Raw genomic sequence first — 25,883 nt, forward strand, 5'->3', positions numbered from 1 at the left:
TCATGAGCTAGGGTGTAAATCATTTTATTTTTTAGACTGAGACAGTGTTTACAATAGCTGAGCAGAATGAACTCTGTAACACTAAGAGCAAGCTAGATTTTTTATTCTTACTAGAATTGTAAGGGAGCTAATTTTGCATGCTGAAAACGATTACTGGATAGAAGGAAATTGGGGGCCAGTGCAGAAGTATGAATGGGTTGATGACCCTTTCTTCCTGCTGCCGTTCAGAGCTCGTTATAAAAGTGAAGTTCTGAGCCAGCCATCTTCCTTTCATAGTGGGCATCAAACCTCTCATTCTGGGCTACAGTGAAGACATTTTTCCAGTCTCCAGTAGCACCTAAGAGGATAGAAGAAGAGATAATGTACCATGAGTGAAGCTACTTTCTTCTCCTTTAGATTTTGCACATGACTAGCTTGACAGGAACTGATAGACCTAGGTTTCCATTGCCCCTCTTTCCCAAGCTGCTTAGCTCTAGAATCTTCCTCTGGCCCTCTCACCCTATATTCTTATAATCACTTGGCTGTCGGCTGTCTGTATCCACAGAATGCAGGCCTCTCTTGGAACCCTAGCTTCTATTCAATTTCTTTTTCTACTCTTAGGGATCTCAATCCATCGGCCCCTTCCTTTCCTTTCATAGAGCTTACCCTTCCTCATGAAGGGACAGATCGAATGGTCCATGATGTCATCGGGGAGGGTGCTATAATTAGCCATGGGGTTCTCCTGCATCTTCTTGAAAGATGTCTTTTGGACAATTTGGTCTAGGACATCCTCTGGCAGTGGCCGTCCCACAAATTCTGCGATCTTCTGAATTTCCTTCCTAGGATCCTGGAGAATGGTGACAATGGAAGGCGAATTTGAGTTTGGGAGGGTTGGCAAACTCAGGGATCATAGGATTGTGATTAAAGTTGGAAACAACCTCAGAGGCTTGGTCAAGTTTTTTCCCTTCATTTTACAGATGGGGAAACTGAGGATAAGGGAGGTAAGCGACCTGCCCAATTTCATACAGGTAGTAAGCCTCAGAGGCAGGATTTGAACCCATTTCCAGTTCTGTCTATTCTACTGTACTGTCTTGCCTGTAATGTTAGAGGGTGACCAGAGCTACAGTTAGATCACTCAGAGCACTGATCTTTTATCTCTTTATTTATTCCTAATCTTTAGTGTGGGTTCTAACCTGGGGTCCACAGACACTCAAGGGTTCTGTGGATACAGGTCAGGGGACCCATGAACTTGGATGGGGAAAAACTACTTTTTTATTTCCACCAACCTGTAACTGAAATCAAACCTTTCGTTCAGTTATTTAAAAACATTCTAAGAAGTCTGTAGGCTTCACCAGGCTGCCCAAGAGGTCATGGACACAAAAATTAACTCCCAACTTTCACTATCTAATTTTGATGAAGGACTAGAGCATTGGGGTTACCTTCGTAATCCATACTGGCTAGTATCAGGGTTCAGTGAACCAGTCTCAACATTATTCTAGATTTGAACCGTAAGAAACTCCCTGACCTTTGGTTAAAAAGGCTTTTGGAGAAGATAGGTTGAAAATGATTGGAATTGAATTACTGGATGAAGACTTCAGATAGAAGTCTTGGCATGGCCTTCCTAGGATGGAAGGGTCATGGCAATGTGAGAAGTGTATGGAAGGTTCTCTTCTTGTGCCCAACCTAAACTCTCAATACCTGCAGTTTGATAGTTTGTAAAGGTGCGGGGAACAAGGATAGGAGGGTATGGTCTCAGGATTTCCTGGTAAGAAATGTTTTCCTAGAGACATTGGCAGGGAATGGAAAATGTTACTTAGATGGGGAAAATCTTGCCTTCTTTATGTCTTCATAGAAGAGGTAGAGAACTGGATGCCGCTTGGTCAGCTCCCACCATTCCAGTACATGCTGGTACCAGGAGCCATAGGATACTGATTAGAGGAAGAAGAAATACTAAAACCTGGCCCCGTTCTCTTCCTTTGTCTACACCATCCTTTTTAAGCATCTTCAGTTTGACCCCCCATTGAATCATATCTTACCTTTTCCAGCCATAAATGTCTCCAGGAATTCCTCCCAGGTCCCAGGATCAGGGTGTACCTTTGCCATCTTATAGAAGTTGAAATAGGAGACTACCACGTCCTTGGCATTTCTTGCCACATAGATGATCTGGAGTAAGGAAGAGAAGGTCCCACATTGCCTAGTCCAGAGTAGGGATTGGTTCTTTCCAGCATTCCCTATTGGTCTTGATTATTCTTACACTAGACAGGTTGGTAATCAAATCCTTTCTTCTTCCCCCTCCAAGTCCTCCCCCACAAAAAAACCCCAAAAACTACTTGGAAGAAGTATCTTTGGTTGGTATGTAGAATTCTCTTCAGCACCCATTTTTTTCCTTCTATCCCTGGGAGTTTGGTATGGCTGGGAACTCCCTGCTTCCTTCATCTGCCTTGCATCTTTACCCCTTTACCTTGGTTTTTCTATCCAGTAAAGTCTGGGGGAGCAGTGACAGAGGCAGGTGGGTCTTTATTATTCGAGGTGCAGGTGTTTCCTGTAGAGTTTCCAAGCCTAAGGCAGAGAATGAGTGGAGTTCGTAGAGGCAGTTAGGCACATCATTTCTCCAAGTCTTTCTTGACTCAGCCAACAGTACAAGCAGTAGGCCTCATCCCATTTTTCCTGCCTCTTTTCCACCCCCCTACCTCCTCCAGTACATCTTCTGTTTTTTCAACTTCCTTAGGTTCTCACTCTTTAATTTTTCCTCTTTCTTTAGCCCTTCCTGCCTTCCACCCCACTAGCAACTCAGTTACCTGTGGGGACTCCTGGGACGTTGAATTCAAGAAATGGCACTCGGATGTAGATTGGGGCCCGTTGGCATTTCTCCTGGTCACCCCCATGGAAGATCATATCTAGGATCTCACTTACCCAAGTTGTTCCTGCAATGAGAATGTGAAGTAAGGGGAATAGGAGAAATTCTTGGTTATATCAGAAGTTATGAAGGAGACATCTGAATTGCAGGGAGGTGGCAAATACTAGAGGACTAAAGACCCTGCAGGAATTGTGAATTATGCCCAGCTGTTAAGAGCTGAGAAGGAAGGGAGCAGGAAGGGTACTGGAACTCGGCTGGGTAGAGTTTGCTCACCAGACTTGGGATAGGTGCTGATGAGAACATCATCAGGCTGGGCCTGAAAATCCTTCAGCAGTTCAAAATTTTCAGCAAAGTACTTGATGATTGGAATACCTTTCACAGGCACCAGCGGCGGCCGAGAACTGTCTTGGATCAACTCCATTCTGAAAGGCAAATCATCAGATCAGGGACTCATCAGTTACCTCGGTTCCATGGAGCCTTCTTTGTATGTACCTGTTCCTCTTCTATGACTGCTTTCCTCTTCCCCTTTCCACTTTTTCAACTGAGCATACTCTTCTGTCATAGTCATGTGGGGTGACGGACTTGCGGAGTCTCCAGTCCAGCGCAAGCCTCAAAGGAGTCCCTGTGTACGCTGCAAGTAGTGAATGAACCAACCTCCATTTTTAAGACTCGTAGGCAGGGACAGCCTCTGCCCCCTAAGCTACTATTCTGCTTCTGCACAGGTCCAATTATTCAGGCATTTTCCTGCTTCAAGCCTAAACTTGCCTCTTTGAAACTTCTGCCTTGCTTCTGGCTTTGACAACTGGAACCAAGTGGTACAATTCTAATCTTATTTCTACGAGACATCCCTTCATATATTTAAAGATAGCCACTGTGTCCTGAGTTGGTCAACACTGATTAAGTACCTGCTATGAGTCAGGCACTGTGTGGTACATACAGGAGATACAAAAAGAGGCATATCACCTCCCCCCCCATCCCTTTCCCTTCTGTTTTCCTGTAAAGCAAGATAGATTTCTATATCCCATTGCCTATATATCTTATTTCCAAGTTGCACGTAAAAACAATTTTTAACATTCATTTTTAAAGCTTTGAGTTTTACCCCTTCCCATTCACCCTCATTGAGAAAGTAGGCAATTCAATATAGGTTATATATGTGTAGTTATGCAAAACACTTCCTTAACAGTCATGTTGTGAAAGACTGTATTTCCCTCTATCCAGTCCCATCCTTCCTTCATTCTGTTCTCTCCTTTGACCTGTCCCTCTACTGAAGTGTTTGCTTCTGACTACCCCTTCCCCCAACCTGCCAACCCTTCTGTTATGTCCCCTCTCTTATCCCCTTCCCCCCTGCTTTCCTGTAGGGTAAGATAAACTTCCATACACAATTGAATGTGTATGTTATTCCCTCCTGAAGTCAAATCTGATGAAAGGAAAGCTCATTTATTCCCTGTCATCTTCTTCTTCCCCTCCACTGTAAAAGCTCTTTCTTGCTTTTATGTGAGATGATTTACTACATTCAACCTCTCCCTTTCTTTTTTAGTGCATTCCTCTCAACACTTAATTTTCTTTTTTGGATATCATCCCTTCATATTCAGCTCACCCTGTGCACTCTCGATAAGATACGTAAGATAGATAAACAGACATATATACAGACATATATGTATAAGTATATATGTGTATATGTGTAGGTATTCCTATCCCAGACTCCATCCCACCAAGTCTCAGTGATGCCTGTGAAGTCTGATTTGCCCCAGGATCTTTAGTTCATTTTTATTGTTCTTGAACTTTGTTTCTTGTGAATTTCTGCATGTGTCAACTGCTGTTCTCCCTTCACTGTAGCTACTCTCTGTAGTGTCTGTGATTAATCTCCATTATTTCTAGAGCTTTTCTTTCCATTCTCAGTCCTTCCTTAGACTTCTCCAGCCTTGCCATCCCTTCTGTAGTTGCTTTTGGATTGTGGATGTTCTTCGTTACTTCTACAAATCTAATCCACTAAATCCCACTTTTCATCTCTTCATCTCTACCCAGATTTCCACTGGAGCCAGCTCAAACCAGAAGGCTGATTTTGACTTTTCAGTATGAATACTTACACTTCAGAACTTGGCAAACACTACAAATCAGGACTTGATTTCCTTGTCTAGATTGAAAGTGATGAAGAAAACGTTAACACTGAATATTAAACTTAAGACTGTGACATACTACATTCCCCCCCTCTTAAGAGCCAGCTGTTAAACATTTTATTTTAAAAAATTATTTATTTTTAGTTTTCAACTTTCATTTCCACAAGATTTTGAGTTCCAAATTTTCTCCCCATCTCTCCCCTCTCCACTCCAAGACACTATGCATTCTGATTACCCCTTCCCCCAATCTACTCTGCGTTCTATCACACCCCTTCCTTCTCTTATCCCCATCTCTTCTATTTTCTTGTAGGGCAAGATATGTTTCTATACCCCATTACCTGTGTTTCTTATTTCCCAGTTGCATAAGAAAACAATTTTTAACATTTGTTTTTAAAACTTTGGAGTTCCAACTTCTCTCCCTTCCTCCCTCCCCACCCATCCCCACTGAGAATGCAAGCAATTCATTATAGTTTGTATTTATGTAGTTTTGCAAAAGACTCCCATGAAAGTCTGTTAAACATTAAAAGCATGATTCCTTTCAGGGTCAGCCCATTGAATTAAACAATTCTTTTAGGATCAGAGTTCAGTATTAAGAGTATGGACTCAACCCAAGCCTGAGTCAGCAAGACAAAACAATAAACCTATCAGCTTGGGAAGATAACAAGAGAAAAAAACCCAGGGTTAGCATCAACTAAGTAAAAGAAATCAGGCCAAGATTAGCAGACCTGAAGGCAGGAGCTGTGGTGAACACTAAAGGTATGTATGATTTGGGAGGGGAGCCTGGAGAATGTTGAAGGGTGTCATTGGAAAGAAGAGAGAAGTGCTAGAGCCATCTACTGGAAGTGGAAGAATGCAGAATCCCTCTAGAAGGAAAGAGTGGGGCCTTCTCTCTAACTCCCCTCCAAACTCTCTGCTAAGTCTCTACTAACCTGAATTTTCCAGGATCTGGAGATGTGCGGGTACGGAAATCAGTGTCTTGGAGAGAAGACTGAGTGCTTCGGGTTAAAAGGTTTTGTGGGCCACCTATGGGCGGGGTACAAATAACTAAAGGGGCTGTACTTAGATTTAGATGAAAGAAGGAAGGGAGGGGCAAGAGGAAGCTGGAGTTGCTGGCCAACCTCTCTCTGACTTGGATCGATGTAATATAAAAAGTGAGCTAAACTGGGGCAATGGGGAATGAAAGGGGCAGGGCAGGATGCCCCCAATTCTGAATTCTTGTCAAATCAAGAATTTTTACAGTTCTTGGTGCTTGGAGTTAATGAAGGCATTTCAGTTCCCTTGCGTAAATACCTCCCATCTTTAAACTGTTCCTTCTCCCCCTAGTGTCTTCTAGTTTAAAAATCAAGCTGGGTTTGGAGTCAGGGCCTGACACCATGCCACACTTACTTTGCGTGATCAGGAGGAAGTCTCTGAACCTTTTTGAGCCTTTTTGGCTGAAAAGAAATGGGTCCAATACATATGCTACCTTAACAGTGTTTTGAGGACCAGGTATGGATAAGGATGAATAAAAATTAAGAATATACGACGTCAGCTTCTTAATGAAAGAGGTTGTAGGATTTTTTTGTGGGGGCGGAGCAGGCTGTTGGTCTCTTTGTATCCCCTGCTCCTGACAGTGCTTGGCACTCAAAAGATGATAAATGTCTATGAATTGAATTTTATCATTTAATGAGAGTACACTACTTGCTGTTTTTGAATCTTCAGAAATAGTGTAAACCATGGCCTGGCAGCTCTCAGGAAGCTAAGAGTTTAGCAGGGGCAACCAAGTTAATACATATGACACAGTGTTTGTAGGATTCTTTTAAATCGCATGTTACAAACTAAGTGATGTGGTGCTGATGGGGTGCTTGGGGGCATGGCCTGGCAGCTCTCAGGAAGCTAAGAGTTTAGCAGGGGCAACCAAGTTAATACATATGACACAGTGTTTGTAGGATTCTTTTAAATCGCATGTTACAAACTAATTGATGTGGTGCTGATGGTGCTGATGGGGTGCTTGGGGGCATGTGCTTGGGCCTCAATTCTAAAATCACATTTCTCTTTTTTTTTTTTTTTTAATTTTGTAATGTTTAACAATCACTGCCATACAATTGCGATTTTATCCCTCCCCACCTACTCCCCACTACCCCCCTCCCTCCCCACGACTGCATACAATTCTGTATAGATTCTACATATACTTTCCTATTGAGTATATTTTCACTATAGTCATGCTATGTAGTCAGACTAAGATAAATGAAAGAAATCGTATAACAAATCAGAACATGATACACAAACACATACACATACACAAACATGATCTGCTACAATATGTGAGTGACTTCCATATTTCTCTCTCTGAGTGTGGCAGGCATTTTGCCTTGAGATCCTCCATTGGGATTTTTTTTTTTTTTTGGTAAGAAGTTCTTGTGTTATTACAAAAATCTAAGTCTACCAGAAAAAACTCTCACACACTGTGGTTGTTGCTGTGCATAAAGTTCTCCTGGTTCTGCTCCTTTCACTCAGCATCAGGTCATATAAGTCCTTCCAGGCCTCTCTGAAGTCTTCTTGTTCATCATTTCTTATGGCACAATAGTACTCCATTACATTCATATACCATAATTTATTCAGCCATTCCCCAATTGATGGACATCCCCTTGACTTCCAGTTTTTGGCAACTACATAGAGTGCTGCTATAAATATTTTTGTACCTGTGGGACCCTTTCCCATTTTTATGATCTCTTGGGGATATAATCCTAGTAGCGATATTGCTGGGTCAACACATTTCTCTTTAAAAGTCACATTTCTCCCTAGCCTCAAAACACAATCCCAGGCAGTTTCTTCCCAGCCCAAGGACACAGCCTGCCCTAGCAACAACCTGTTATCTCCCTCCCTGCTGTAGTAGCCAAATGCACCCATGGAACTCATTAGGCTTAATTGGCTTAACAGGCCCCTGGGTCATAATGGCATTTACTGTTCACTGACCAATCACATGTATCCTAGACTTAGACATACATACGCTCCCTTACATTTATCTTGTCTAACAGGACATTGATGAGAGCAGCCTGGTATTTCTGAGCCAGCCCTGTTGGTTGACTTAGTGACGTTTTAGACCTAAAACCACAGGTTTTAGGTAGCCCCGCCATGGGCTATTTCCAGATTTTGGATAAAATTTGGGCACAGTAGATACCAAAAGTGCATGTTCCTTTAAGAACTGACCACTCCTTATTCACTCCCTAATCCCATCCCAAAGCACCTGGTTAGCATATTTGGCACAAGTGACACTATATATTATCCTGTGTAAACTTTACCTATACCCTGCTAAAGTTGCTGGTTGCCTAAGAATTCTTGGTTGCTGGAAAGTGTAATAAATCTTTACCTTGACCTCAACAATGCATGAGTCCATGAATTCTTCTCTAGACGACCTGCCCCTGGCACCTCTGGTCTTCATGGGGACCTTACACTCCCCTTCCAGCCCTCATCAGGAGGAATTGAGAAAAGGGAGATCTTGGAGTCAGGAAGGTCTGAGAAGATATATGTCACAGAGGAGACAGGACTTGTAGGACTCAGGAAGGCCGAAGGGAAATGATGTCCAAGGCCACAAAACAGCAGGCGTAAAAAAAGCATGCAGACGGCAGCTGGCATGATATTCTTTTGTTTTTAATTCCATTTTATTTTCAGTTCTGAATTCTCTCCTTCCTACCTTCTCCTCCCTCACACATTGAGAAGAAAAATAAACCTATTACAGAAATATGTAGTCAAGCAAAACAAATTCTCCTAACTCATGCCTAACAGAAACTACAGCTTAAAATTCTTATGGAATGTTACTTAGCTATCTCAGCTTGACTAGACTTAGAAAATGCACAGGATACTGAATATAGAAGCTGGGAGCTTAGGCTTCAACTCTGAACCCCTTGCTTTTCAGGAAGAAACTAAAGCCCAAAGACGGGCTGTAGATTGTCCAAGATCGTGGGGGGATCCAGATGTTAGAAAGTAGAGGAGGAATACTTTTGGAAACTTGGACCTTATAAATTGGGAGTCATCGAAGACGTCTGGACAGGTGAATGATTTGTGTTCAAGGAAGAGCGTGTCTATTGTCCCTAAAGTCCTAATCTGAGAGTTCAGCTGTGAGCCTTTTTTTTGGTAGTGAATAAGGTACATGCCAATGAGTTTAGACTAGGGTGGTGGCAGTCGACATGGAGAACAAAAGAGGACTGGAAAAGAGATTATGAAAGAAAAATGGACAAGATTTATTTGGCAAGGACACATCCTCAGATGCAAGATAAAGATGTCAAATATGACTCAAAGATTTCTGCCTTAGGGTGAACAGAGGAATGGTTGTGTCATAGACCGCAATGGGAATTGGGAGAGTCAGTTGGAGAGATTCTCCCTTGGTAGAAATGCAAGAACTCTCTTGTAGCTGTATCCCCAGTATCCAGCACAGTGCAAACGCTCATTGACTGAGTGTAGTGTTTCTATGTAGGACACTTCCCACGCCCCCACCAAATGAAAGATCAGTTGAGCAATCAGGAAGAAGTGTGCTGAATAGAAAGACATTACTAGTTATTGACTGATAAACGAAAGCAGAAAAGATCAACATATGGAGTCAAAGCTCTACATTTCTGGGAACCAGAACAGGAATACAGAGAAGAGAAGGCATCAAGATCTAATTAGGCTTGTTGCGGTATTATGAAGTATGTGTGGCCCTACCTGCTGCTGACAGTGAATCATTTTGCAAAGAAATATTATTTATAAGTTTGTAGGCATAACACATCATTTTATACAAATCTTATATAAGTCGTATCCCAAGAAATAACAAGTCTGGGGAAAAAATGAGTCTTATTAAGTTGGCAATTTTGTCCTATCATTTTGTGTAATGTTGTTAACTTTGCTAAAAGAGTTCAATTTGAATGCTACCCAATAGTGTTCACTGCTAATGGTTATAGTTCTTTTTTTAAAATAACTACTAAACAATATTTCTTATTCAAAAATCTTTAGATATCTGTAATAATGAGATTATGAAGAATATTGGAAAAATTTAAGAAAAAAGATTAGTCAACTTGTTCAAATATTTAAAAAGTCAGTAAATGGTACATTAGTTTGTAATAATAATAAACCATGCATTCATTATTTTATCTTTTTTATAGAAAACCTGAAACTTTCAGTATAACCCTCACAGAAAAATGGTTGTTTATTATTATGATTGTTCACTGATATTTAAAAACATAAATATTTTTAAAATACAGAATAACATGATTTTGTGAATTACAATTTCTCATTCCCAAATCCTGAAGATTAATCTCCATTAGGAATTTAGAAACACTATTGAAAGTACATGAATGGATAAAGAAGGATTTAAAGTGCTTACTAGGTGCTAAGCTCTGCTAGATGCTGGCGAAACAAACAGAAAACTGAGACAATCCCTGATCTCAAGGAATGTCCATTCTCATTGGAGTGCTGAGCCAGATCTTAGTCTGACACACCAGCTCTTTCCTCCCCTTCCCTGCCCCTCCATCCAGCTCTTATCTTCCTGATCCTTTTCTCCTCAATTGTTCCAGGTAGCTGTGAGCTCTCCCTTTGGTCACTAGCACTAAGAGAGTTAAAGCAAAGTGGAGGTCAGGAACTAAATGCACTGAGTCCTCATGTCAGGTGCCTGTAGCTGCTCTCTTTGCTGTAGGGTTTGTTCTCCTAGGATAATCTCCCACCTACAGGAAGGGAAAGCCTGTGCCAGCTTTCCTTCCCTTCCTAATACTGTTTTTGTCTCCTCTAAGCTAAACCCCCATACGTAAGAAAGCACATTTGTCTTCTCTTTGTCCCAATCCCAGGTTTCTTCCTTTTTTCCCTACCCTAAAGTAGCCCAGCATTTCACTTAGTCTCTTTATTGTAAGACCTAACATTAACAACTCTACAGCTCTAGTGTGATATGGCTAGTAAGTTTTGGAACTAAAATTTGAATCCAGCTCTTTTAACTCCAAATCTAGCCTTTTCCATGTGTCCAATAAAAATGATTAAAAATCCCCCCAAGCCTGCTGAAGGTGGAAAATAAAACTAGATTCCTGGGAACCCTAGGTCTTTTAAGGCAGAAAACGATGACCTCTTAAGTCTTCAGCTCGTCTGTCCAGTGTGTCTGTGGAGATAAATGGGAAAGTCAAGAGTTAGGCCTAGGATGAGAAAAGAGGGAGAATTAGTCTGGCCCACAAAACACATTTCCTACCTCTTCAAGGTCGGATTGCACGTCTTCCACATTATTAGAATATGCCTGGTGTAGATGGATCAGGTCTCCCCACAACAAAGTATTCTTACAGCTACACACAAAAAAGAAGTGGGTCAAAAGGAGAGATTTAGTGGAGGAGCGACATAAACCGTTTTTCTCCTGAGCTCCAAGAGCGTCTAGCTTCCCCCTCACCCTGGGCAGCAGCCCTTCAGGGGCAGAAGCTGCTGAGGTTCCTCTTGAAGGAATTCTTCAGCAAGGCAGATGAGGTGAGCATTCAGTAGACAGTTGGGGTGAGGACAGCACAGGGGTCCATCCTTATCCTGCCAGATAGCCAGGAGAGAATACCTCCTTTACCGCTGGCACACCACCGCAAAGCTTCCCCCGAGCCCCCATAGCTGAGGGAAGACTGTGCTGTCTCACCTGGACTAGCTGCTGGCAGAGAGAGCAGAAGACCCCGTCTGCTCCCATGCCCACCCCTCTCCTTGCTCTGGGAGGGAGGCCTGGCTGCAAAGGGCCAAAAGCAAGGGGCATGTGCTGGGGAGGCGGAGGGCTGAGCTCCTGCTGGAAGTCCTGTCGGAGCCAACGCAGGGTGAGGGGCAGCCGATTCCAGGGGGCCACCTGCAGCATCTGGGCCAGTACCCGAAGGTGGAAAAGAAAGGTCCCCTCCTTTCTAGCTTTGCCACTCACGTGGGCCAGGCGACGCGAGGCCGCAGGGTGCTGCCAGGCCCACTCGAACTGAAGGGCAGAGAGGGGGAGGACCAGGGCTTTCATTCCCGTCCTTCCCCAACCTGTCCCTCCGCCCCTGCGCCCCCCACTCACCCACCCCCTCTCCGCCGGACCCCTTACCCTAAGGGCAGCCACGTCGGACGGAAAGCCATGGACGATGAGGACCATTTCCCTGCAGAGACCACAAGGGAGTCAGGGGCACTGTCTAAGGTCTGGGGATGCTGGGGGGCTCCGGTGTAAGGGGGGGCGGACTTAGGCCTGGCCAGACTGGGCGCGCCAGGTCCATGTGGGCCCCGCCCCTCCAGCTCCGCTGGGAGGCGTGGCGTCCCCGCCAGGCCCCGCCCCTGGCGCCAGGCCCCGCCCCCTGGCTCCCGTTACCAAGGTCCTCGGCCGCTAGCGCGCCCCGCCCCGCCCCCTGGCGCCCCGCCCCGCCCCCTGGCGCCCGTTACCAAGGTCCTCGGCCGCTAGTGCGCCACGCCCCGCCCTTCTTGCGCCCGGCGTTATGCTGCCGAACTCGCCGAGAGGGGTTCACCGTGAAGCCCACGTAGACGCGGCCTCTGTATTTGGGGTTGAGACAGTAGAGGAGGTAGACCCCGAAGAATGGCTGTGGCTTCTTCACCGCCTGAGAGGCGTCCGTGGGCCCCATCGTAGCCTGCAGAGGACAGAAGAAAGATCAGGGGTAACCCCGAAGCCGGGGAGTCGCTGTCATGGCTGCGGTGTGGTTTTTCTGAAGCCTCTGACCCAGACGGGCTCGTTTCCCGGCCAGGGGCTTCGTTCCTGGGGGTCGCCGCATTGCCTGAGGCGCAGGGCAGGGGAGATTGGGGGAGGGGGACCCTCACCAGGCTACGATCGTGACGTCGAAACTGGGCCACAAAATACAAACGGGGGGAGGGGGCTTTTCCGAAAAGAATCGGGAGCCCACCAGGAGCAAAGTTTAGCAGCGCAACTTCCGGCGTGGGCCAAATCGCAGGTTCCGATTGGCTAACGGTTAAGCGACGGCGGAATGGCGGGTCCTTGGGGTAATAATAAGGGCAGAAGTGACGTTACATGGAACTGGAATGGCAACCAGCTAGAGGTGTCTTAAGGGCGGAAATGACCAGTGTGGGACTAGGGAGACAAAGCCTGAACGGTATCTTGAGGGCGGAAGTTGTACGTCGAAAGGCATCCCCGGAAGTGACGAAAGTGTGGGCGGAAGAGGCCCCGACTCAGCGTCCTGGGACCGGCCTGGGATTCGGCCACCGAGATGGAGCTGAGCGCCGAGTACCTTCGGGAGAAACTACTGCGGGAATTGGCAGCGGAGCACGTGGTGGGTGCGGGGGCGGGGCGAGTCCACTCCCCCCCACGTGTACTCGGGACCCGAGTGGCTGTGGGGGTGGGGGGAAGAGGAGTAGCGGGGTCAGAGGGCATCCTCTTAACCCTTCCCTCCCCGGGCAGGAGGTGGAGGACACGACCCCCTCCCGTTGCGCTGCTAGTTTCCGAGTCCTCGTGGTCTCCTCCAAGTTCCAGGGGAAGCCGCTGCTGCAGAGACACAGGTGAGTGTCCCCACCTGCCACGCTCCCCGGGCGTGCCCACAGTTCTCCGGGACAGTGACCTCTGACCCCACCTTGGCTTTCCGGCAGGCTGGTGAACTCTTGCCTGGCGGAAGAGCTGCAGCACATCCACGCGTTCGAGCAGAAGACCCTGACCCCTGAGCAGTGGGACAAGGAGCGGCAGAAGTGAGGCGCCGAGCGGGGCCGGAGACCCCCCCACCTCCACATTAAGACATTAAACCTCTCGGCCCCCGCGGCGCCCCCCGCATCTGTGTCTCTGTGTCAGTGTCTATGTGTCCGTCCGTCCGTCCACCGCGCTTGGCCTTCTGGGCCCGTGTCAGCCCCTTTACCCCCTGGCCGGCCCTCTTCTCTAACGTAAGCCAGGAACGGACCTCGGAGGGATGCCTTTAGGCGCCTGTGAATCTTTGGCCCCCTCACAGGGGGTCCTGTCTGTGGCCAGGGGGCTGTGGTGCTTTCCAGGTTGCTGTTGATGAGTCCCCCATGTTTCCCCCTCCAGACCTCCAGCCCCCCAGCCCCAGCTCCTTCTTGGTTTATTTTCTCAAGCTGAAGTTACTAACTGGGATATGAAGAAATCACCCCCGGGATTTCCCAGCTGTCTAGAAGGCTGAAGACTCTGAAGGGAAGTTCCTTGTACCCCTGAAATCATATGCTTGGTTTCTTAGTGTTGTAACAGCAACTCTGGGAACTATGAGGTGGCTGGAAATTTTCCTTTCGAGCCTGGAGTGGTGGAGGACCAGGTTTTTCTCGTGCAGTGTCCTTGAATTACGTATATCATGTTAAAACCGAAGGCCACTTTAGAAACTGTTGATACCAAGCCATTGTTTAAAGAGGAAACAGACTGAGAGAAAGGAAAGATTTGGGGGGGGGGGGGGCACGGTATCAGGAAGCAGGTTAATAGAGCCACAACTAGGACCCTCAGGTCTCCTGACTCAACACCGATGTCTTTCCTTTGCCTGCACTGCCATCTGGAAAAGAAGAATTTCTGCTGATTCTCAGGTATCCCGGCTTCATCTGACTGTGCTGTGGGTCACTTTCTGAGGTCCGAAACCACTCCCAGTTCTGCAAGTTTCATTAGCCCATGATTTGGAAAAGTGTTCCAAAAAATTACTCTGATCATTGTGTAGTTAATAACAACCAGGCTTGCCCCTCAAAAAGGATTGAGAAAATGGTCCTCCTTGTTATGTTGATTAGTTTTGCTGAACTGATTCCCCTTCCCCCCTTTTTTAATCTTTGGAAATGAAAGCAATGTGAAAATAAAGGATAGCAATTAAAGTAAGTTTGAAAAGAAAAGGTTTTCTGAATGATCTGGGCCTAAAGAAAGTCCTGATGGAGCCAGCAGTGTGGTACATAGCACTGGAGTTGGAGTCTGAAAGGCCTGAGAGCCTGGGCAGATCACTTAACCTCCCTCATTTCCTTATCTGTGGTTGTGAGGATCAAATAAAATAATATGGAAAACACTTTGCCACTTAAAATGCTCTATAAATGTTAACTTTTACTACCACTTAGATGATTAAAACAGTTGCTGGGCACAGTGATCACTTACCCATTCTCTTTCTGGAAGACTCCTAACTTGAGGCTGCTGGGAGTTGCTGCTACTGTGTGTCACCAAATTTAGAAACAGATTTGGGGGGGACCTGGGAGAGACTTTAGAGGTTATCTAGTTCATTTTATAGAGGAGGAAACTTAAGGCTAGGTATGGTGAAGTAAGTAACTTTATGTGAAGTCACATGGTGAGGCAGTGCCAAGTCAAACTTCAGATTCGTTCTCAGATCCTGGATCGTGTGCTTTCCAGCAGGCTCTGAGTTGTTGCGGACTGATTGATGGGAATAAGTACAGAAAGAACTAAGTTCTTATTTGCTGTGTGCTGAGTCCTGGGCACAGCTGTGGTATGAGCTGACCCTTTCCTCTTGGGGTTTGAGATAAGCCCCTAACAGGACTCTTAGCTTGTTAGCTCATGCCGAAAGCTTTCCAATCCTTAGTGTTAACTGAGTGTAAGGCTAATTGTTTGACAGTCAGCCCATAGCTCATATGCCCCAACATATTACTTTTCAAGTCAATCCTCTTGGGAGGTAATACATACTCTTAGCATGCTAGAATGCTGGAAAGGATTCTAAGGGGCCACCTTATCCAGCTGTCATTTTACAAGCAATGTTTCTCAAAATCTGTGTGTGTGTATGCGCATGAATGCATATGTAAGTATATATACACACATAAGCAGTTCACTTTGATTTTGATTCCTGGGGAAATTCTAAAATTCACTATTAAAGGGACAGTGAATATATAACGAAAGCAGTGATCACAAGGGACGAGTCATGTCAGACTAACCTTATTCTCTGTTTTGTCAGGCTTACTAGATTGATAGATTGGGGATGCTGTGGACATAGTTTACCTAGGTCTTAGAAGATCACTTTTTAAAAGTCTCCCATGATTATGGACAAGAAAGAGATATATGGGCAAGTTAACAGCCGAAATCTGGCTTGAATGGTGAAGGTCTTTTAAGTCCATGCTCTGTAGGAATCAGATGAAGGAAATGAAGATGTGCAGCTTGAGGAAGAGATGGCTTCTGGGGCAGGGGCTTCACAGGGAGAAGATAGTGGCCTCTAAGTATTTAAAGTGATATCTTGTGGAAGTCTTAGCAGATTTCTTAGCCCTAGAGGGCTCAGTTGCAAAGAAGTATACTTAGACTTGAAGTCAGGATAAATTTCTTAACATTTAGGGCATTCAGAAGGGGAATGGGCTGCCTTAAGAAGTAGAGCTTCCCTTCTAGAGGTCCTCGGACAGAACCTAGGTGGTCCCTTGTCAGTCTGTGTGGTAGAGAAGATTCTTGTCTGAGTTGGGGCTGGACCACCTTTGAGAGTCTGTGATTCCAATGCTCCTCTTAGGGAAGCGCTATGAATTTATACTCCACAGAAGGAAACCCATCTCAGTATTTTATCATTACTTTTGATTTCTGACCAAAAATGGAATTCCTTCAACTTCCTGCCCACCTGCCTTGTTCTTCAGATGTATCTCTGAATGACTCAGCGCTTTCCAGAAATCAAACCCACCCTCAGGGCCTAAGATCTGCCACTGAAGATAGCCAGAAGAATATCCTTGGGGCTCTAAAGGCAACCCCAAAGGAGAATTTCCCTAAGTGTCTTGCGCAATAGTATAATTAGAATAGGTAGAAGGCCTCCTGGAGTGACTGCTTTGAAATTGGCTACAGTCAAAGGAGGGAATAATTGTTAACCAGAGGGCTAAAGGACGTGCTGTATGGAATCAGGGAATGGGTGAAAGGGGGCTTTGTTTTACAGCAGCCCTCACATAAATTGTCTTGACTGCAGTGTGGCTGAAAAGCCACAGTTCTAGCCCTGGATCTGCTACTAATTAATGCGAGACCATAAATAGGATACTTTTCCTCTCTGGGTCTCAGCTGCTCCATCTGTAAAATGAGGGATTAAGCTAGATTATCTCTCAGTCCATGCTTCCCCTTCTGACATTTTAGGATGCTGCGCCACAAGGTCACTAAAGCTCTCTATCCTTCACAAAATAGTCAGATGAGACTTAGCGGAAAGACTGATGGTCAAACTTTGATTCTGGCTTGCCAAGTAGTTGACTCGTATCCTCAGAACTTAAGTTGGTGTGCTAAAATCAAATCTGCTGTCTAAACTGGAAATTGAATGTCAGCTCTTGTGTTTTGTCTGTGCTTTCAGAGTCTCCCCATCTTTGCCCAGGTGAGGCATCCTAGACTCCCTTTAGAGAGCCACAAAGGTTCGGTGAAACCTTTGAAAGGCTTGAGTTAGTAGAGTCTAGGAGGTATCAGAAAATAAAACCATTTTATTTTTCTTTGCTTGTAAGGCCCACCCCATCCCATAAGGTATGGGGACATGGGAGGGGGAAGGGGGGGTGCTCTCACAGACTTAATTCATCCAGTGACTTCTGCCCATGGGGCAGGGCCCAGCCAGGTTTCCAGTACTAGGGCCAACTACTTCCCTGTGATTCTCTCCTCCAGCTCATCTAGGCGCTTCTGCTGCTGCTGCACTGTGGCCCTTAATTGCCGAAGCTCTTCCTCCAGCCTTGACATAGCCTCCTGGGAAGAGAGGCAGCCTGGACTTCAGATGCTGGCCTTGATTCCGGCGCCAACCCCACCCCCATATGCTCTCTACCTCTTATCCTCCCTAGGATTCACCTTCATTCTGGCCAGTTCCCATACCTGGCTGCCTCACTCTACTCCTTGTTCACCCTTGGCCATTGCTGCTCCCGTTTCCTCTAGGCTGGGGCTATGAACCTGAACTCTTCTCCATCCCTTCCCCTTTGGAAAGCCCCTTTTACCGTGCTAGGGGCTGCACTGGGCTCTGTGGTCCCACGCTTGCGGCTACTGTCCAGCCCCCTGTTGACTCTCAGCTCCCGACTCTTGGGGGGCACGTAGCCATCCTTAAGGGACACAAGTAGGGGCCCTGCGTCCTTGCCCCCTAGCCACTCCTCTGCTGTGAGCGCAGGATCTGGTCCAGCCGTGGGTGGGTACAGGTCCTCTTGAAAAAGGTCTGACTGTGGGAGTAAGGTGCAGGGATGGTAGGGTCAAGGTGTACCTCACAAGGGGTCATCTTCTACTGGCTTTTGGGGGTAGTGAGAGCCTAAAGCTCATTTCTGTTACTCTGGATGTGAAATCACTGATATCCTGGCTATAAGACTCAGAGATACCTCCCTACTCCCACCTCCATTGCTACCCCAACAGCCTTCCTCATGGACATGTTGGACCCTCAGGACCATCTTCCCAGACCCTAATCTATGACATCCCATTATGCAGCTGAGTGGAAAGGCTGGTTCCCCAGGGAATGGGACCCAGAAGATCAAGGAAGGAAGATGGAAAGCTAGATAAAGCTGTATGGGGGAGGCATAGAATCTCACCTTCCTAGGCACAGTCATAGCAATGGGTTCGCACTTCCGCTCATGTAACTTGTAGAATCTGTAGGAATGTATTTTTGGTGAGCAAAATTGCCTAGTGGTCAGTGCTGACTTGGGATAAAGAAGGAAAGGGTAACCAGGCCAAGGGATGATCCCTCACCTGGCAATCTCACATTTGTTGACCTCCAGGCCTCGCTTTGGCATGTAGCCCATCCCTCGCTGGGACTCCTTAGAGCTGAACATGGACAGGTAGTGCAGGAATGGGGCCTCTGCTGTGATCTCAAAATAACGGATGGAGCTATCCCCCTGGGGGTGGAAGCAGGGAATTAAGTGCCCAGAGAAATGCCACATTCCCATCCCCAAGGCCTAAGGCTTCCACATGTAGGTCCTCTTGCCCTTTCCCCTTCCCACTTTCCTGCCCCATCCCCATAACCCCCTGGCATAGCCTAACCACCTTGCCACAAAGGTAGACGATGTTGGTGTCGGGGTCAAAGAAGGGCAGTAGGACCCCACTGCTTGTGTCCAGTTCTTGCAGGGACAGAGGTTCCTCAAGCTTCTGCTGCAGGGACAAGAATGTAGGAGTTGGCTCAGCCATCAGCCCCTGTCATGGCCATTCCCCAAGGGAGCCTACCCTATAACCAAAAGCCTTTTGTCATCTAGCCCATACAAGAGCTCTCGGAATGTAAGAGCTGAGCAAGACCAGAGATCAACTAGTCCAATTCCATCATTTTATGGAGAAGAAAGCTGAAGCCCAGAGCAACGTAGTAATGTGATATATGAAATCCTTAGCAGTGTTGGGTCTAGAGCTCAGGTCCCTGGATGCCTCTTCCCAGGCTCTGATCACTAAACTAGGCTTTCAGGGCATGCCCCTTCCTCATGGGCCTCCTGAGGGTGGAGAAGATATTGTCTCACCCTTTCAATCTGTTTCTTTCCCCCAATTTTAGCCTGAGGTGTTCACTCACCATGTCCCATAAGGCCACCTGCCTCTCACTCATTCGACTGAAACCTGTGGTAAGGATCTTCCCATCTGATACAAACACAGCACGAACTGGCCGAGTTCCTTCGTGAGGACGTTCTTTCTCCTGAAGGGATATGTGAGGTGGAATGAGTCAAGTTTATCTTGCCCAAAGAGGAGATCATTAGGAAAAGAATCCTCCCCACTGAAACAGGATCCTTGCTTGATATAGGGAGGCATTCAGTGGGTAGGGGGTGAGGACAAGTAGAGGAAGAAAATCACAGCCTGTGGGTTACTCACAGCTATAACTGTGCCCTTTCGGGGGTCAATGACCCGGACCCGCTTGTCCCGGCAGGAGGTACAGAGCAGTGATCCATCTCGGTTCCATTCCACGCTATAGATGGTGTCTGAGTGTATATCTGGGCCCAGGGTCAGCACAGCAGACCCAGTCCCCACATCCCACACTAGGATCACATTGTCACAGCCTGTGGGAAAAGGTGAAGGGGCTGAAAACCTAAAGGATGTCCTCCATTCCATGTTCCATGTTCTTCCATATGGCTGTGGCCAGTCCCCCCACCTACACCCACCTCATACCTGCACTGAGCAGCACATTTTGGGCAGTCGGGTGCCAAGCCACGATGCCCACTCGCTTGGTGTGCCCCTCTAGTGTGACCACTGGCTCCCGGAGAGGCAGGGTCAGGCCCCCATCAGGGATCTCCCACACCTGAGAGGACAGAGAAGGGATCCTGTTTTCTCTGACCCCATCCTCCCTTGTGACCAGCTCTCTTTTTCCTGCCCTCTGCTCTAAAGAGTGACCTGCACAGATTCGCCTGACTTTCCATTTCTCCTGTACTCTTCTCATCCCTGTTCTTCAGGTCCTTGGACTCTGTGACACCTCCCTCAGGTTCCTAGCTCCTCCCCCTGCCTTTCTTGGCCTTGGCCTTGGGACTTCCCTTTCTAGCCCCCCCAACTCACCATGACCATGCAGTCCTCAGAGCCGCTGGCAATGACATTATCATTATGGGGACACCAGGCAATGTCCAGGACTGGAGCTGTGTGACCACAGACAGTGGGCACATTCTTGTCTACCCGGCCAGTCTGAGAGATAGGAGGTCAGGGAAGAGGTCAGGTTTTCCTGCAACAGACCAACCTGGAGCCCAGCCTTAGACCCTCTATGCCGTATGACCCCTATTATGGAGTATGTCCTCCATATTGCCCTTCCTCTCACATCCGAGCTTGGAGAAAAGAGGAAGGTGGAGGTAATCCAAAATACCAAAGGAGTGTGTGTATCTACGACTCCCTTGGGCAGCAAGGCATAGTGATGATGGGAGAAATAGAACAGCTATACCTGTATATTCATGAGGGAACTGGGGCAATGTGCCCTTGGGTGGCTGGGAGTAAGGCCTCTTTGGCTCTTGTGCTGACCACAGATCACTTTGTAAAAGGAACCTAACTGCATGAGTGGATGGATAATGGGTGGGAGGGAATGTCCAAATTGGGGTGGAGGAACATCATGAAAGTAGTTGAAAGAACACTGGACTAGGTGTGAGGAGGTTTAGGACCTATTTCTGCCACTCAGCAGATGTGTGACCCAGGGGTAGTCATGTTCCCTCTCTGTTTCCTCATCTATCAAATAAAAGGAATGAACTAGAGGATTTCCAAGGTACTTTCCAGTTCTGACTTTAGAATTCTCCCTAGTTCTTTCCATCCCACCATATTCTTAAGATTCATTGGAGTTGAGGCAGGGTCTTCCGTTCCCTCCCTTCAAGCCTAGAAGAGTGGGAAGTGGAAAAAGGATCATCTTCTAGTGCAGGGATGGGAAACTTGTGGCCTTCTAGGTCCGTAAGTGCAACTTTTTGACTGAGTCCAAGTTTTACAGAACAAATCCTTTGATTAAGGGGATTTGTTCTGTGAAGTTTGGATTCAGTCCAAGGGTCACATTTGAGCACCTAGAGAGCCACATGTGGCCTTGAGGCCACACGTTCCCCACCCCTGTTCTAGCATGTCTTTTCCTCTGAAGATCTGGGGCTTCTCTGTTTTCTTTGTGGTGGTGATTTGAGAAGGGAAGCTGAACTATGGGGAGGGGTAGAAGAGGGTGGAGAGGGAGCTAAATCCCTGTGACTGGGACCTTGAAGCTGGAGTAATGGACCACCTGGAGGAATGTCCTGGAGAGTGAAGGGTGGATGTCTATGGAAGAAGGAAAGGGCTAAGGTACTTGAACCCCCTAACCTGTACCCTGTAGCCTACAGCAAGGTGTGGGAGGTTTGGAAACAAGGCCTTTCTTCTGGGGGTTGCAGGCTGAGCAAGGTTTCCGGTGTAGAGAGTTGGGTGGGGGAGGCCAAGGGCTGAGCTCTCAGCACCCAAAACCACTTCCTCTTCTGTTTGTCTCCATCAGCCCTTTTAAGGTAACAACCTCAGACTTCAGACTACCCCCATCCCCCCAGCCCAAGTTGCAGAAGCACAGCTGAGGAGGGAGGCTGGGGCGTCAGATCCCCTTAAGCTAGGTCCCCCACTACCACCCCTTCCTAGTCCCCAGTAAGTCCCTATGGGAGCTCATAGGGAAGCAGAAGACCAGCTGACCCACAGATGATGAGATGGGGAGGGTAATGTGGAGTATCTTGTTTTTGTCCCTTTGACCAGATTTCTTAAGGTATTCTCTGCTGGTCCTTTAGCTTTCTTCTGGTGCACTGTGGAGACTCCCTTCCCTCCCCAGGTGGTATCCCTAAAATGAGACCACCTGAAGAAATGGAAGAAGGTGAAAAGGAGACAGGGTCTAGATCTAGGTCAGCTAATAATCATGACCTTGGACAAGTCAAGTATCCTGTTTGGACTTTATCTCTTCTAAGCAAGTTGGATTAGATTTCTTCTCTCTTGGAGGTCTAAATTTGCTGGATTCTAAAATCCTGGAGGAGGGACATTTCCTTACTACTTGAGGGCTTCAGGGGGCTGAGGGGACCTTTATTTTCCTATCCCCTTTCCCATAGAAGGTTTACCCTTCTGGTTTCTCCCATCTCCCAGGATCTCATTACCTTGGTCAGGGGCAGCACCAGAAAGGCCCCTCCCCCACTGGCTTCACAGATCAAGGCCATAAACTTGGGGTTGACAGCGCAGAACCCACTGTCCCAAGTGGTCTGGGAGACTCTAACATCCTCATAACACTGGTCAGCCTTGGCTGGTTGCCCAAACACATGTCGGAACTTGCTGCTTCGTACCACCTGTCGGCTCATCCTGGGGGTAGACATATGAAGAGAGACTCAAAGGGGGTCCTGTGAGCTTCCCACCTTCTCCCAGCTCAAAGGAAATGAGCTAAAAGATCAGCTTCCTCACTGATCTCTCAGCTTCCAGTCTTCCCTCTTCCAGACCATTCTCCCACATTAGCTCTAAAATTTCCATAGCAAAGCATTGATTCTGATACCTCCCTCTACCACCTTTATCCTCTTGACTACTGAATCAAGTTCGACTTCCTTGTCCTGGTATTCAAGGCCTTCCATGAGCTTACCTTTCCTACCTTTGTTTCCCATGACATTCCACCCTGCAGAAACCCTGGGCTCTCCATTCACTGGTGTGCCCATGTCTACCAGGGCTGTCCCTCTGCCTGACATCTCCCCACTCTCCATCTGCACACATGGACTGCACGATTTCTTCTTCCTCCACTCCTACAGCATGTTGCTGTCTGTGCCACCCAGTTGGCATTTAGGCATCATCTAGCATTTGTTAATTATCTTTTCATGTCTCATCTTCCTAACTTGACTACCCTGCATGACAGCGGAGATAGGTTCATATTCATGCATCTTTCTGTCTCTCATAGCACCTAGTTTATAAAACCCTGCACAAAAGTAGGTGATCCATGGACTTGAATGAATGACTGCTGCCAGAGAATAGTGGGGATAACCTTTGTAAATCCCCTCCTCTCTCCAGCAGACATCTTTCTAGAAATGGTCTCCCTTCTGCTGCTTTGCCCCTCTCCTGGTACCTTAGAGACTAGAGGCTCAGAGGATGCAGGGAAACCCCCCCTTCCAGGAGGCCATGAAGATTAGACCTAAAGGAGAGGCCAAGCTTCATTTACATCTGATACCTGTTCCTTTTAGGCCCTCCCATGCTGGGAAAAATTCCTCCATTACTGGATCAGAGCATGGTGCTCCAGCCCTCCCTCTTACTCCCCAAAACCTTGCACTACCTGCTCAATCCACAGGGATATACAGAGGCTTCTCTCCTTAAACCCCCATATACCCCATGATCCCAGATCTCCATCCCTGACTGGCCCCTGTCCTCGAGGAGGTGGTGTGACTGTTGAGTCCTGTTCTTGTCCCTCCATCCTCTTCCTAGGAAGCTCTGCTTTAGCAAACTAGGCCTCAATGGAGAGGGAAGTTGAGGATTCTGGACCTGAGCTAGAAGAACCAGAGCACTGGCTGGGATATCGACAGCAAGGGCAACAGGTTGTGTGCCCCTCAGAGGGTAGGGGAGCCATGGGTGGAAGGACACAAAGGTCTGCTGCTGCCCTAGATCTTGACCCCCTTCCCACTCATCCCTCCGACTCACAGGGCAGAGGATCCTGTCTGTCTTTAGCTTAAGAAAGGCAAGCTCTTGAGTTGAACCTGCCTAGGTTGATTTGATGGGTTTTTTTTTTTTTTTATGGTGGGGGAAGGAAAGGCAGGAAGCTGCTGCCCCACCCAGTCCCCCTTCCCACCCCAGGTACCCTGCAGGGCTCAAAAACCACAGAAAGGGGAACTTAGGGTTTTCTTGTTTTTCTCTTAAACCTCTTCCTGTCTCCCAGTTCTGAACATTCTGCTCATCCTTCTGTCTTCTGTGCCTCTGCCGAACACCTCCCATACTCTGGGGGATTTGTTCTCAGGCCTGCTCCCTTGGACTCTTCCAGGGGAGCTGGAGGGGGTGGGGGTGGGGATGGAACTCAGAGTCTCACCCACAAGCTCCTCCCTTCCCATCCCCCCAACTCGACCTCTACAGTGATCCAGGGCTGGCAATGAAGCCTCTTAAGACACCCCACCCACACAGACACAGAAATAGTCAAACATAGGGGAGGCACACAAATACTTGGGGTGGGGATATAACTCTGACATCTCTGTCCCCACAGCCTACATTTCTCCCACACGCAAACCCACACCCACAGGTGGCTGGTAGGTGGGTGGATGGCCAGACCCTCCAAGCCTCCCCGTGGACATATCCCCTCTTGTCCCTAAGTCCCTTAGGCTCACCTGATGCAAACTGAGATCCAGGGAGACCAGGCCTGATGAGGAGGAAGGAGCTGAAGCCGGAGCCTGGGAGACACCACCCGCCCGGCAAAGGATGCTCCTGTCAAGACAATGAATGAGAAGCAGACGGCTTAGCCCGGCCCCTTTAAGAACGGCAGCACCCCTTTGGGGAGGGAAGGAGGCCGGGCTATGAAATGGAGCACGCCCACTACTCTTCCTTTAACTGTCTTTAGGTCTCAGTTCCCCAATCCTGCCCCAGGCAAAGTTCACCAGCAGAGTGGATGAGATGGAGATGAGGCAGTAGTGTGTGAACCCTTTTCAGGACAGGTTTTTGAGGGATCGGGCCGCTCCCCTGTGCTCCTTTTAGGTGGGGCTGGTCAGGGATTCTCAATCCTATTATATATGATCCTCCATCCAGAGCTTGAAGGAGCCCTAGAGGAATCCCCTCATTCTACCTATGGGGAAACTGAGGCCCAGAGATGCTGGGTGACTCTCACAAGGCTGTGCAGGTAATAGGCCTTGACATGAGCTAGGGTTAGAATTTAGACCCAAGCACTCTGTAAATCCCAGGCTCACACTACTTCACCACACTACCCTTTGAGTTCATATTTTTAATCTCCAAATGCACGGATCCCTTCTCTCTCTCCCTCCTCCTCCTCCCCCTGACCCCCCAATTTGATTCCCTTTGCTTCAGTCTCATGAGGTCTCTTAGTTCTGTATAATTAGTATTATTAGTCCCACAGGCAGGAGTCTCCTATCGAATCTATTCCGTTCCCCTACTGCCTCCGGCATGAGGTTAAGGCAGGCACCTTCAAGCGTTCTCAATGCCAGTATCCCACCACTCCCTTAACCTAGGTACTTATTGGGCTCTCAAGGTTTTGTGTAGTTAAAAGCACTGGCCTGGGTAGTCAAAATGTCAAAATACCAATTTCCAGGTCTCTACTACTGACTCCCTGAGGAAGAGAAGGCAGCTAGTTCCAAAATCACCTTGGAAAGGGATACACTTGGGGTGGGGGATAGACCAGGAATCTTGTACATAGTAAACTCTTAATCAATGCTTGATCAGTGACTGATTGAATAAAGATTTAAAGGAGGAAAAGGAGGAGACTCCTGAACTTTTGGAGAAGGATTAACAGGAGCTTCCAGGGACCCCTCAGAGCCATTCCTCCTTCTACCCTCACTCCATCTCATATCTACTGGATGTCTCTGATGAAGGAGAGCATTCATGCTACCACCACACTCCCCTCACTCAGTCACTCCATCACAGTCAGGAAGGCTTTCACAAAGTCTAACATAAATCTCTCTAGAAGCAGCTCCAATACATTTTCTCTAGGTCAGTAGTCTCTGAAGAGATTTTTGCTGCGGGTGAGGGCTAAGTGGTCCAGTCTCATAAATTCATGTTTATATGTACAATATAATTC

At 47.3% G+C, this 25,883-nt stretch overlaps 4 protein-coding genes and 1 long non-coding RNA gene across 8 annotated transcripts; 2 read left to right on the forward strand and 3 right to left on the reverse strand.

Annotated features, from left to right (window-relative positions):
- Positions 1–8: 8 nt before the first annotated feature.
- On the reverse strand, positions 9–6,078 carry LOC140497588 (sulfotransferase 1A1-like). 3 transcript variants are annotated; one of them, XM_072598718.1, is made up of 9 exons: positions 5,883–6,078; positions 4,924–4,970; positions 3,110–3,258; positions 2,778–2,903; positions 2,441–2,538; positions 2,016–2,142; positions 1,813–1,907; positions 646–826; positions 9–337 (listed from the first exon to the last, which is right to left on the reverse strand). In XM_072598718.1, the coding sequence occupies exons 3-9, from the start codon at positions 3,255–3,257 to the stop codon at positions 225–227; spliced, it is 888 nt and encodes a 295-aa protein (XP_072454819.1). In that variant the 5' UTR covers position 3,258; positions 4,924–4,970; positions 5,883–6,078; the 3' UTR covers positions 9–224. The 3 variants fall into 3 exon arrangements, with proteins under 3 accessions (XP_072454819.1, XP_072454825.1, XP_072454829.1); XM_072598724.1 differs by lacking the exon at positions 5,883–6,078 and adding an exon at positions 5,292–5,407; XM_072598728.1 differs by lacking the exons at positions 4,924–4,970; positions 5,883–6,078 and adding an exon at positions 3,329–3,467.
- On the forward strand, positions 3,231–5,007 carry LOC140497614 (uncharacterized). The gene is made up of 2 exons (XR_011964782.1): positions 3,231–3,320; positions 4,862–5,007. It is a non-coding gene; the product is annotated as an uncharacterized lncRNA (long non-coding RNA).
- Positions 6,079–10,046: 3,968 nt separating the features above from the next.
- SLX1A (SLX1 homolog A, structure-specific endonuclease subunit) lies at positions 10,047–12,810 on the reverse strand. Its single transcript, XM_072598740.1, has 7 exons — positions 12,703–12,810; positions 12,313–12,515; positions 11,984–12,035; positions 11,558–11,872; positions 11,330–11,457; positions 11,138–11,228; positions 10,047–11,050 (listed from the first exon to the last, which is right to left on the reverse strand). Exons 2-7 carry the CDS (start codon positions 12,507–12,509, stop codon positions 11,021–11,023), a joined length of 813 nt encoding a protein of 270 aa, XP_072454841.1. The 5' UTR covers positions 12,510–12,515; positions 12,703–12,810; the 3' UTR covers positions 10,047–11,020.
- Positions 12,811–12,870: 60 nt separating this feature from the next.
- BOLA2B (bolA family member 2B) lies at positions 12,871–14,703 on the forward strand. 2 transcript variants are annotated; one of them, XM_072598756.1, is made up of 3 exons: positions 12,871–13,169; positions 13,298–13,395; positions 13,483–14,703. In XM_072598756.1, the coding sequence occupies exons 1-3, from the start codon at positions 13,107–13,109 to the stop codon at positions 13,580–13,582; spliced, it is 261 nt and encodes an 86-aa protein (XP_072454857.1). In that variant the 5' UTR covers positions 12,871–13,106; the 3' UTR covers positions 13,583–14,703. The 2 variants fall into 2 exon arrangements, with proteins under 2 accessions (XP_072454857.1, XP_072454865.1); XM_072598764.1 differs by having other exon boundaries at positions 12,970–13,169; positions 13,336–13,395.
- Positions 14,704–17,209: 2,506 nt separating this feature from the next.
- CORO1A (coronin 1A) lies at positions 17,210–24,573 on the reverse strand. Its single transcript, XM_072598668.1, has 11 exons — positions 24,466–24,573; positions 22,282–22,480; positions 20,228–20,350; positions 19,847–19,976; positions 19,553–19,737; positions 19,260–19,379; positions 18,752–18,856; positions 18,458–18,603; positions 18,301–18,358; positions 17,725–17,940; positions 17,210–17,482 (listed from the first exon to the last, which is right to left on the reverse strand). Exons 2-11 carry the CDS (start codon positions 22,477–22,479, stop codon positions 17,378–17,380), a joined length of 1,386 nt encoding a protein of 461 aa, XP_072454769.1. The 5' UTR covers position 22,480; positions 24,466–24,573; the 3' UTR covers positions 17,210–17,377.
- Between the last annotated feature and the right edge of the window lie 1,310 nt (positions 24,574–25,883).

This window comes from Notamacropus eugenii, chromosome 1 (genome assembly GCF_028372415.1).
Source record: "Notamacropus eugenii isolate mMacEug1 chromosome 1, mMacEug1.pri_v2, whole genome shotgun sequence".
Lineage (NCBI taxonomy): Eukaryota > Metazoa > Chordata > Mammalia > Diprotodontia > Macropodidae > Notamacropus > Notamacropus eugenii.